The sequence below is a fragment of the Myotis myotis genome, unplaced genomic scaffold (genome assembly GCF_014108235.1).
Source record: "Myotis myotis isolate mMyoMyo1 unplaced genomic scaffold, mMyoMyo1.p scaffold_m19_p_9, whole genome shotgun sequence".
NCBI lineage: Eukaryota > Metazoa > Chordata > Mammalia > Chiroptera > Vespertilionidae > Myotis > Myotis myotis.
The window spans coordinates 39055557-39068685 of record NW_023416401.1 but is presented as its reverse complement, the minus strand read 5'-3'; the positions used below and the strand labels follow the sequence as shown (position 1 = coordinate 39068685).

Here is a 13129-nt window from a genome sequence, read left to right as displayed (position 1 = left end):
AAGGGAGGGGGAGAGGAAGAGATATAGATAGAGAGAAATCAAGGAGAAAATAAAATTTCCAAACAGTGCAGACTCATTCATCTGGCTTGGCATATTTGAATCTAGTTTATCCAAATTATTTGTACTTCAAGCTTTGTGGAAGGACTGTCCTCAAATTTTACCCCCTCCTTATCTTCTCCTCCCTTCCACCCCCAAGATTTTCACAATTTAGAATCACCTCTGGTCCAAATCAGTATGGATATAAAAGTTATAGTTTGGCTAATATGGATAAAGTAGAACCCACATACTAATTAGGGTAGGAAGATCAGAAAACAGCATTGTATATCACAAAATGGAGAAAATAAGGTATAAATTAAATTGTGACATCACCAAAACCATGAAGTCCTGAAAATGTTTTATATTAGGACTAGGATTTTCTTTTTTAAAGTGTGGTCGAAGAGGTGGTTGACAAAATACATTTTTCTTTTCTATAGATAACAATATACTGGATGAGTGGAAAAGGTAAATATAAATCATCTGTTATCTCTGTTATTGTTTTGTGGGTAGAAAAGAAAGAAGTAGGAAAAGAAAACACTAAAAACTTCCTAAAGTAGTACCATTCATGCAGGAAGTACCTGGAGTATTAGCAAAACATGACCCGAGTCTGCCATTGTCACATACCATCTCAAAAAGTCATCAACTGCTGTGAATCTTAGTCCCTTCATCATCGATAAGACGGGGTGATAATACTTGCCTTTCTTATAACACCTGCTATGAAGTCACAGGAGATAATGTAAGAGCATAATTATTCTTCATTCCTTTCTGTAATTATTGGTTTCTAGCCTTGAGCACAACATCTAATGATTGGAAACTAGTCAGGCAATATTAGAGGGATTAAAGAAAAAAAAAGTGAAACCCACCATCTGTAGTGCAAGACCCTTCTGGGGCAGGTTTTTGTGAATAGGGAATTGGTGGGCTATTTGAATCAGACATTTCTTCATCATCTTCGTCATCTTCCATTTCATTAACTGTTAGATTGTTAGAAAAATCCAGGCTTCCATTTTGAGTGTAGCGTTGTACCAAGTCTTTATCCAGATCCTCCACTTTGGGTTTTACATCTGGCAAGCAAATAAATCATAGCTAATTAATAAAAAGATGTTGAGGAAAGATAATCAAAAGAAAACATAGTTCTGAAAGATGTCTGAAGACAGGTAGACTAGCATTTTCTAACAATTAACCAGTTTATTTCAGAGGCCCCCAATTTGGAAGGCCCACTTCTTTTAAAAGGAATCTAGGAATGTATGCGATTGAGAAACTTACCTGCAGGTGAGAATGGATGTTGGTCAGGGTCCAAGTAGAGCTGGGAAAAAATTGGCCGTGGTACCACACTACTACATCTCAGAGAGGCTTCTATGGAATTGTGGAGAGCTTCCTCAAATCGAGCAGATTTCAGTTGCCCAGCATATGAATTCCCCATGGTCTACACCACCATCCCCCCCCCCCCCAAAAAAAAAGAGGAAAAAAGGAGAAAATTATATAGTTAGAGGACCATATGTCTGCAGAATACACATATAGCTGATATAAACTAATTCATATATCTTAACATATGAACTATACGAACTATACATATATTTCTTGTTACGACAATTTGTTTAAAGTATCTGTTATCAGGTCACATTGCCTTTTGTTTTTACAGCCCAAACACATTTCAAAAGCCACTTTAAAGGATCTTGTATCTGAGAATCAAGCAGTAATAATGCCTTATGCCAAGTTCTCCAACCAGTAAATCAAGACTGACCTGTCAATTGGGAAGCCCAACCAGGTGACAAAGGGCCACACCTCCAACGTTAATACTGGTGGCTACCATAACCCTACACCAACTCTATCAGTGGTTCAGAGTAAATCTCTACTTCTTTCTCTACTAAGATCTTATTACCCTAGGAGGAAAGATTCTTCTCTGGGGAAAAAAAAAATGAAAGCTTTAGGATGATATATTTAATTGACAAATTTCTGAAAGCAAGATTTGAGCCTTTTAAACTCAGAGGACTCATTTATGCATTACCAGCATTTATTTGAAAAACACTGTTGTGTCTTTTGCTCCATCTGAATCACAATCTTATTTGAGACTCTTCAGGAGTTTATAATAAGAAGTTCTGAAGTAATGGTCTTTAATTCTCATCACTAATACTTGTACAGAACTTGCTAGTTACAAAATTTTCCATGTATATCAATAATAACTACAATTTTTCATGTGCTATTCGTTACAATTCTCAAAGTAAGGTCTAAGGTCCCTGAGACCCTTTTTGAGGTTCATGAGGTCAGAACTCTTTTCAAACTATTACTAAGAGATTATTTGCCTTTTCCACTCTCATTCTCTTGTATGTGTAAATTTTTAGAGGCTGTATGATGTATGACATTGCAACAAATTGAATGCAGATAGACTACTCTTCTTACTAACTTTTAAAAAAAGAAAGAGTTATTTTTCATAAAATTTGTTATTTATGTTGATACATCCTGGGTTTACTATTTTTTAATTAAAATATTTTATAATTTCTTAGTTTTAATTTCTAATAAATATAATCTACATAAATAAATCTCAGTTTTTTAGAGTATAAAAAGGTTCTGAGATGAAAAGTCTGAGAACTGTTGGGCTAGGCAGTGTACTAAGTACTTTATAAAGATTATTTAATTCTCAGTGTTCTGAAGTCTGTATGACCTCTTCCCACTTCATAGATTAAAAAACTGAAGCTTGGAGAAGCCAACTGACTTGCCCACTATCGCCCAACTGGTAAGGGTGATATCTAGCCATGTGATGATAAATCCTGTACTCCTATAGTATTACATAGGCTCAACTTGGGTAAATCTCATTTCAAGAAAGGCAATTTTGAGAATATCTTAGCCCTACTTTTCCCAGAAAAGTGAGCGAGAGATATATTAAATTTTATCTGGAATTCCAACTTGGATTGACTTCCTAGAGGAAGTCCCTGGAGGACTGGTTGAGAAGGAAAGTGCGTATGCATCTGGGCTCAGCAGGAAGAGAGAGCCAAGTTCCAGGGGTAAGGACTCATAAAAGGCATACATAATCCCTCAAGAGCATCAGCAATGCTCAGATGAAGACAAAGAGAAGTAACCATGAAGAGACTTGGTAGAGTGAAAGAAACTGACCAACTTTATTCCAAATGAAAGCATAACTGGGCTTTGTTAAAAATGGTAATAATGTGAAGAATTATAGAACTGACCATAGACTTCTTTAGTGCTTAGTATGAAGTTCTGATCCTTCTCATTGGTAATTCAATGCTATTGCTGAACATGTAGTTGTTTTTGTTTTTGCTGTTATTTATTTTATTATTTTTCATTGAATTTGTTGAGGTAACATTGATTAATAAAATTATATAGGTTTCGGGCGTACAATTCTATAATACGTCAATTGTATATTGTACTGCATGTTTATCACCTCAATTCAAGCCTCCTTCCATCACCATTTATCCCCCTATACTCTTCTCTACCCTCCCCCATCCCCCTTTCCCTCTGGTAATCACCATGCTATTGTGTGTATGAGTTTTGTTTTCTTCTTAATCCCTTCACCTTTTTCACCCAGTTCCATAAACCCCCTCACCTCTGAAAGCTGTCAGTCTGTTCTCTATGAGTCTGTTTCTATTTTGCTTGTTCGTTTATTTTGTAGTTTTGAAAAATAGACTTCTTATTTAAAAAGACGGTAAGAACAAGTGAATTTGCAAAGTGAACATCCCCTCCACCCCTTTCTGGTTCTTCAGGATTCCAGAGAAAATAAAATTCATTCCAGTGCTTGGAATGAGAACCTCTCATTAAGAGTTGGAATTTCTACTACAGCCTTCTAGCATAATATTCCAAACCATTTCCCCCAGTTATGGTATACTTGTACTGACTCAGCTGTACCCCCTCAACAAGTTTCTCTTTTGACCAAATAAAAATATTTTTAAGGTACTGCACTTGGGCTATTAGTAAAGGTTAACTTTTTTTTAAAAAAATATGTTTTATTGATTTTCTACAGAGAAGAAAGGAGAGGGATAGAAAGGTAGAAACATCGATGAGAGAGAAACACCGATCAGCCGCCTCCTGTACACTCCCCACTGGGGATGTGTCCACAACCAAGGTACATGCCCTTTACCGGAACTGAACCCGGGACCCTTGAGTCCGCAGGCCGACACTCTATCCACTGAGCCAAACCGGTTCTGGCGTAAAGGTTAACTTTTAATAACAACTATCTGGAGGAGATAAACAATATTTTTAAGTACTGTTAAAAGGATCATCATAGTTAGTGATAAGAACAAGAAAAACACTAAAAAATTCATGGTCCTTGGCCGGGTAGCTCAGTTTGTTAGAGCACTGTCCTGATATGCCAAGATTGTAGGTTCAATCTGAGGTCAGAGCACATACAAGAATCAACCAATGCATGTGTAAATAAGTGGAACAACAAATCAATGTTCCTTTCTCTCTCTCTCTTTTTCTCTTACTCTCTCTCCCTTTCTCTCAATCAATAAAAAAATCATGTACATGCTAAAAGAAAAAGAACTGCATCTAGGATACTACTTTAGGGTTGCCTGGTTTAACAGCTAGTTAGGCTCTGAAGCAGGTAGATGGGGATAGATATATGAGGTAATAATTTACTTTTTAAAAGGTTTCAAATTTTTATTCCCAAGCATTGTCTACTGAAAAGTCCAAGAAACAATGGCAATTCAATAATAAGTACTTCCCAATATCATTCCCATTGAAAAGAATCAAAGTTCCTGGAAGATATGGCCATTTCCAGATTTGGGGCAGGAAAGACAAAAGATGAACCATGAACATCTTGTTCCTGAAAGCAACGAAGCTGTCAAGGACTAATGGTCATATCAGAAGACACAGGAGTCAACATGAAGTGTTCCCATAGGCCCAACATTAGAGAAACTCAACATAAAAGAAAATCAATGCAATGGACTAAAGCATATTTAAAATGTAAAATCTCACATTAATGTTAATATTCAAGAGAAAAGGAGAGCACTCCTTTTGGAAAACAAAACAAATAAAAACAAAGCACCTATTTGAACCCTACTACAAGACAAAGGAAAGAGTGAAGCATTCATTCTGCTCTTCCTGTACTTAAAGTAACCAAATAATCCTGATTACTGAGAAAGAGGGTTTTTTAAAAATGAAGAATTCTTACTATAATAAACGTGGAAAGAATGACAGAATTATAAAATTACCAATTTGCAACCCTTACTGCAAAATTCATTTTGACAATGATATCAAGTGATACCATTAGATAAAATGCTGATGGAGAACTTTATAATGGAGGGATCAGGCTGACACTTCCTGAACCCACTGATCAAACTTAGCACCACTAAAAGTGAGGCAATGAGAGGCTGTGTGCCTCTCCATGGGAGATAATATGAAACACACACACCATCTAGGAAGCATTCTTGCCGATGGGTGTAATGATTACAGTCCAACCTCTAGAGCTAACTCTCATTTATAGGACCGAGGAACAAGTAAATGAAACCACAAGGAGACAAGCAGATTCAGAATGAGGGACAGGTGGACAGAGCAAATGATCTAGTTTCTGCAACAAGCCAAGGTTATCTAGTTTGTAAATGATGAAAATAGGGTTCAAATTTAGACTAAAATGCCCGTGTCCTCCCCCCACCCCCACTAAAACATTATTTGAAAGTGAAGATGGTAAAGTCTATGTGTGGTGTGTGTGTGTGTAGTGGTTTTGGTTTGAAGTGGGGGTTTTTAAGGCACAATTTATTGCCTATGTGCCAGACATAGTACTAAAAAGATAACTTTGTATAAGTTGTCAGTTTTCTGTTACCCTTTTCTCTACTATTGTCACCCACTTTCCAAACTTTAACAATCACCCACCAAGACATACAGCATTTATATAAATCCTACTATTGAAGTGGTTAAGCACATAGACTCTGGAGTCAGATGACCTTAATTCAAATTCTGCACCCACCAGCCTGTACCATATTGGGCAATTTGTTTAGTCTCTCATTAGGAAATTTTACAATCATATATACAAAACATTACTGTCCTCTATAGCCAGTAGATTCTTAAGACTCTGTGTAAGAAAATTATGTGCTATAAGCATCACTGCTTACATGCCCTTTTTCTTAAAAATATTCACTGATGATGCCCTGGCTGGTATACTCAATGATTTGAGCACTGTCTGTGCACTAAAGGATTATGGGTTTGATCCCTGGTCAAGGCGCATGTGTGAGACAACCAAATGATATTTCTCTTCCGCATTGATATTTGTCTTTCTCCCTCTTCCTTCATCTCCACAATCAATGAAAAATATATTCTTGGGTGAGGATTTATACACACACACACACACACACACACACACACACACACACATATTCACAAATGAGAATGAGAATGTGTGACTACTAGACAAAGAAATCAAACACGGTTCTTGGGAGTTCTTATAGAATCCATAATCCAAAATTAAACCAACATTTACACAGTTCTCTTTAGTTCTTTTTTGTACTCTTCATTTATTCTTTAAATTGATATTTGTCACTCTTAATAGTTGGATCTAGTATTTGTCTGACTCCCCTACTGGACTATGGGTTCTTGAGGGAAAATATTTTGTTAAAAATAGGAACCAAATTTTAAAAAATAAACATATTGAGCTTTTTTGTGTTTTATCCAATTATACATTAAGTGGATTTGAAGAGATATTATCTCTTCCTAAGCATATTCCAAAAATCACAAAGCTAACCAAGCATTCAAAACAAAAGTTTTATTTTATTTTTATTCATCCTCCTTGCTAAAAATCTTTAGAAAATGCAAACAGATTAAAATATAAAATTTCCAGTCTCTTTTAATGGTTCTGTACATTTAAATGTGGATGAATCCCTTGACAATTTCTGGAGGCCAAAGTATTTTTGGTATTGAAATAAAAACCCTGACCTAATAACTTAATTATATAATAACCATTTTTACCAATAATACTTTATAGATACATAATATATCTTAAATTGTTATAGAAATAACTATTGTAATATTCCAACTCATTTAATAATTATTATTAAAAACTGTCATAATTAAAAGATAAAGTACAATGCTATGTTTCCTTTGTGACAGAGTTACATGTTACTATTGGAAATCTTTACTTTCTTCCTCCTTGAAATACCAGAAATTCTTCTGTAAAATAAACACATCTCGTCAAGACTCTCTGGAACTAGTATAATTACCAGAGGCAATCCCTGTGTAAGATCAAAGAAGCAAAACAATAATAGGCAATGTGTGACCTCTACCATGCCACCAGAGACCAATTTTTCAACAGGGAGAAGAGTCAATAATCCAGAACAGAAAACATTAAATAAGGAGAAATGCTTCCCAAGTGTGGCTTACCACATCCATCAAGGCTGTCTTATTCAGAGAGTTCCCAGTCTCTATGGTTTCAGACAACAAACTTCTGGGGATTTATCACAACAACTATTAAAATCTGCACAACACACCAGAGGCAACAGCCAATTTCCCACATGAAGAGTAGCATTTCAAAAGATACTATAATAATTTTCCACATCTCACTGGGTGCGTTAAAGGTAACACGGAAAGGGCACAGATAACGAAATAATTTTTCATATAATATTTATCTAATTTCTCTTATTTACCAGTCCCAATTTAATTTTCCTAATAAGTTGTTTGGAAAGTGAGCTATGAACATTAACCAGATAAATATAATTAGCAATAATATACTAAAGACTTCTGCAGGTTTTGTTTTGGTAATACGGGGTCACTAAATCTAGAAACAAGGCTTTGGGCTCCTTTGGGATGTAACTGAATGAGTAATAAGAATTATAAGGGTATGAAGAGAGATAAAGGAATTCCCACTCATAGTAATTATAGTAAAATAGAAATACCTTTAAAATCGACTTTTAAAAGCACCACAACTAAAATTGTGCCTTAGAATCAGCAAAATCTGATTGTTTTTCTTAAACAGTACTGCCAAACACCTGTCCATCATCTTTCAAAATTAGATGTGAGTTAGGAACTGAACAAGTGTATCTGAATTAGTAAACTTGCTAAAAACAGGACAAAAACACCCATTCTGGTAGTTCAGAGAGTAGTAGAAGAGGGACTTAGCTTGAAAGAAAAAGCACTGGAAATTCAAAGCAAACTGAACATTCTGCTCTCACATGGACTTTGCTACTCCCTCTGCCTTCATCTTTCCACACTGTCATCTGCCTGTCTTTCCATCTTCTTATTAACATGGCTAATTGTATTTGTCAGTTTTGCCGCTATTTCAATGCTACTTAAACAGCTGTGGATTTTCTCTAGGCAATTATCAGTCACTACACTTAGGTTTCTAAATTAGTTGTTGAAAGGCACTTTAACCTTGAGAAAGTAGACATTGAACACACTGCATACTAAGCCCTACATTTAAGTACAGGTTGCTTTAAAATGAGTAATTATCAAAAAGAATAGAAAAAAAATCACACATACAAATAATTCACATATTTTAAATTTATAAATCAGTAAGAAAATGCTAAACAAAGCCTACTGTATACTTCTCATCATTTTATCTTTTTCTCTTACTAATACATATTGTAATATATGCTCTCTCTATGTATATGTACAAGTATATAGTGTATAAAATTGGAACAGTTACCAAATTCCTCTAACAGTCTCCTTACTACCTATCAGTGGACACCCTTCAAAGATATCCACAATCATATAAAGTGGTATGTTGAGGTCATGGGCTGTGGAAAGAAAGCTCTTACAACATGCAGAATCCTCCCCCGCCCTCCCCTTCTTCATTTCCCTTCAAAGAGAAAATTCTCTATTATATTTGCTTTTTAAATTATTTATTCTTAATTCTAGCATTTTCTTCTTAAACTACACAATGAGCAAGAAACACATTCAGGGAGAAACACAAGGTTTAAGGTTATTCACTAACTGATACCCACTTCTATGAAATACACCTAAATTTAAAAAAATCTTCTATAATTCAGAAACATTAAAATTCAAAGATAACGTTTTAGGATTAACAAGTGTTGGTGTTTTTTAAAGGTTTGTAATATCCTGTTTGTGGGCCAGTCAAAAGCTTGTTAGAATGATTTTTAAATTAATGTAGGCTCATTCTTTATCCCTATCTCTCCCCCACTTTCTGCTCCAAGGAAATAAAAGGGTGATATTTCAACAGTGCAAAATTCTTCACTGAGAGAAACACATGAAAATGAAAAATATTTTGGAAAGCAAAGTACGCTTCAAACCCTAACTATTCTCTCAGACCTATATTGACTCTTATAGTAGTTGCCAACATTTGGTAAGGATTATCCTTCCATTAGACAAAAGCAAGCATTCCTTAGATAAATCAGGAGTTTTGCCGTGAGACTCATAAAACCTTTTCACAACACAGATTTTCAAGAGAATCCTTTAAGGTTTTAGGAGGCTGCTCCTTTTACTAAGTAACAAAATACACCCCATGGTGTCTCACTGACCCCACTCAGCTGTCCTTTGACCTCTTCAATTGTTGAAGCCTAACTCCAGGGCCCACAGAATTTGCCTCCCATATCAAAAAGGCCAACGTGGCTTCCTCCTAGCACCTGGTGTAACAAAACGCAACAGTTCTCTCTCTCCTGTCTCCTCAGCTCCATCTCTGACCGCTTTCCAGATGTTCCAGGCCCAAATGTTACGCCAATACTAGGTTTCAATCTGCGTGGTCACCATGAGGGAACAACAGGGACCAGGCTGAAGTGGCAATGACCCTCTTGTTCTTGCTGGCCTCAAAAGGATACGACGGGTCATAAAAGAGGAAAAGATCTTTGGCCTCTCTTGGAAATGCCAGGCTATTTAAGCACATTGTAACTTCCAAAAGGAGAGAGACAGTCTTGGGTTATGCCCTGTCAGATGAGGGTTAGCTAAAACAGTACCCCTAAATGCTCAATTCTAAGTTAACTTTTGATTTTCTTTGACACAGGGAGAAAAAGGGCAATATCGCCTCTTTTTCTTTTCTAAATTACAAGCCTTCTAAAAATAGAAAAAAAACACTTTTATAAAATTTTAAAAGCATACATCTCAGGATAGTTTGGTTCCAATTTGAATATGGTTGGTTGTTTTTTTTTTTTTCTGCAGAGGATAGTAATCTATATAATTAATAATAATCACTTATTAGACAATTTGAAAGAACCAGAATCAACAAAGGGGAATAAAAAACTAAATTCTATTATCTTAATTTAGATACTTAGGAGGTATAACACAGAGGCTGTTGTAGGGGAAAAAACTTATTGCTGAATACTTTCTTCCTTTTCTTTTTTAGTGGAGAGGATGGGGGAGGAGAGAGGAAAGCAGAAAGGGGAGGAAATGGAAGGAGAGTTCATAGAAATATCTGGTTAATCAGTTTAAGTACCAAATATTGTAGCTTTGTTTAAATTATAACTATAACTTCATAAAACAAATTTGGTCTTGAAAAATTTGGGGGTATATTATAATTGTACAATACCTTGGTTTATTTATTAACATTTTTGAGTCACGTTCATGATTAAGTTGGGATGTCAACACTTCAGGGAGCCTGTTGCCTAGATTTTACTTGTTTAAAGCTTTTTTGCACCTGCAAAAACATAAAAATATATACATAAAGATGAATTATTTAACAAATACATTATATTCCAGAACACAATAGTGTAAATATTTACAATTCCACAGAAATGACAATGAGAAATGAATTATCAAAAGATTACACAACTCATAACTGGCAGATACAGATATTTCTCCTTCTTAAGACAATACTCCCAAAATACTCATTCATACTTATGTATATTCAAAAATAATTTCTGTTGTTCTTAAGATTTCCCCTCACTAACTGTAAAATGAATAAACCTGTCAAGTCTGCATTTTGACAGGTGTTACCATAATGCTAAAAGCCCAAAAACCCAAAAACTTTTATTCTATTTTTAGGAATAAAACTAGTGGAAGATAATTTTCTTATTCTGTTAAAGTTTCTCTGATGCTTTTCAAAATTTACCTCCTCAAAGAACTATAAAAAATATAAACATAGCTAATATTGATTAAAGTTATTCTCTACTTTTAAAAACAAATGCTTTAATAATTTCCAAGAAAAAAGCCTGCCAGAAGAAAAAGAGCTAGTGTTTTCCTACTCTTTTGAGTGGTGTATTCTTAGAAGAAATTAGACTACTTCTAATTTTATAGCTGGGTAAAAATTACAGTGTACATATTATTCAGTTTTCTAGATAGATTATGGCCAATTTAAACTACTGCATGGTCATAGTCATAAAGCATAAAGTGAAATAAAAACTATTTGTCATTGATTTTTATACATAACTTAGAAGTGCTTCTATTTCTTTGTTAGTGTCTAAAGAGAAAACAAAAGATCGTCCTAAGAATGTACTAATTTCAATATGCATATTTATAGCACTAAAATATTTAAAGTGATATTAACTTATGTTTAAAAAACGTTTTCATTTTACTCTCCTTTTATGTCAAGTTGAAAGAGAGAAAAGAGAAAACACCATTTTAGATTTTGAAATAAAAATCTTTATCTTACCTCTCTTATTGTCAGAAGAATGTCTTCAGGCAAAAGAACAAATAAAAATGCAAGACCTAGATTTTCAAACTCATGTATTTCCTATCTACCCACACACAAATAGACATCCTTTCGTAAGTCAGGAGTTTTGCTACCTACATCCAAACCCGAGATTACCCCATATGGTCAACAAGGTCAAACTGCATTACTGCCAATGAAACTATATGACTCCACAAGGACCTTAATGATTTTTAAAAAAGGTCAGTAATCCAATTCTAATAGCTTCAGAGTCTAAAATTGCTAATTTTTGGCCACGTGCTGCACACTTCACCTGCTAGTAATGACATTTTAGTATTTTCTTCTAATTACACTCAAAGCTAAGACCTTTGGCCCTGGGCCACAGACCCCTATTCAGGCTGCACACATTCTCTTAAACGACCTGATCCTTTGTTGTCACTCTTACTCTTTCATCTATTATTTACACCCATAGAGAAGGAAGATACTCTACCATTTGTATAGCTTAAAGCTTCTAATCATCTTAATTTCTTTGCCTTCCAACCTATGGTCTTTTTTATAGATGAGTGCTAAAAAGTTTGACAAAATCATTTTTTTTTTCAACCACATTACCCCCCCCCCCAACCCCCCCCCCCCCCCCCCCACACACACACCCGCAAGCCCTTCTTCCCTTTTTCCACTCTCTGACCAAGTTCCTTCCTGTTCCTTTGCTCACACAGGCAGGATTTACAAACTGGACTTTTGTCAACAAAATTAATTTCTAAATATAGAAAATCTCCACCTTGTTCTGACAGATCAATAACAATTTTTTTTTCTTTCATCAAAGAGCCCATAAAATTAAAGAGAAGGTTGCTTAAAATAACTTAAAATCTGCCTCCAGCCTCCGTAAGGCCTGGGCATAGAATTTTCAGAATCCCTCTGCAAAAAACTGTCAAAGAAGTTTCAGTATAAACAGTAAGGATGCTAGAAAGTGGCTACAACTTTTCAAATATCTTAATATCTACAGTTGTTCACAAGAAAGAAATAGAGGAAGAAAAAATAGAGATATATGAAATATAAAGAAAAACTTAAAGATTAATAAATGTTTAAATTTTTACATTTTAAAAGACTACTAATTCCCTCAAACATCAACACCCTCACATAAAACATTCCGAATCCTTGTAATTTCACAGCCCTCTTCCCAGATGGTTTTGGGAATGTCCAGACACATTTTGCAAATCCAAAGCACAGAATTATTTACCATGATGCAGATGACCCCTCAGATCACGATAGCCACCAAAAGACTCTGCTTCCCAAGTTGCTTATAAAATGGCATATAATCCATCTTTGCTCTCTCCTCCTCTATTGCTCAGCTTACCCTTGATTTCTAACAAACAGTATTTCCTTGTGGTCTGTCCTCTCTGCAGACCCCGAAGCCCCTTGTCTTTTCTTATTTTCACCATTTGCTTCAACCAGCAGTTCACTGGAGACCCATCCATCTTGTAATGCCTAAAGTGACAGATGCTCTCAGGAACCACCACACTGCTGAGTGAACAAAAGATAACATCACCTCTAGGAACTCCAGAGAGAAATACAACTGCAACCTCAAGACAGGGGCTGACTTGACAGACATTGGACCAT

General features: G+C 35.3%; 1 protein-coding gene across 1 annotated transcript in view; it reads right to left on the bottom strand.

Annotated features, from left to right (window-relative positions):
- The window catches only part of GREB1L (GREB1 like retinoic acid receptor coactivator), a 235760-nt gene that overhangs the window by 115790 nt on the left and 106841 nt on the right, over nt 1–13129 (bottom strand). The window contains exons 3-5 of the mRNA XM_036322498.1: nt 10454–10561; nt 1300–1459; nt 900–1097 (exon numbers count right to left, since the gene is read on the bottom strand). Of these exons, the coding sequence (XP_036178391.1) occupies nt 900–1097; nt 1300–1456 (355 nt within the window). The 5' untranslated portion in view covers nt 1457–1459; nt 10454–10561. The remainder of the gene's footprint in view (nt 1–899; nt 1098–1299; nt 1460–10453; nt 10562–13129) is intronic.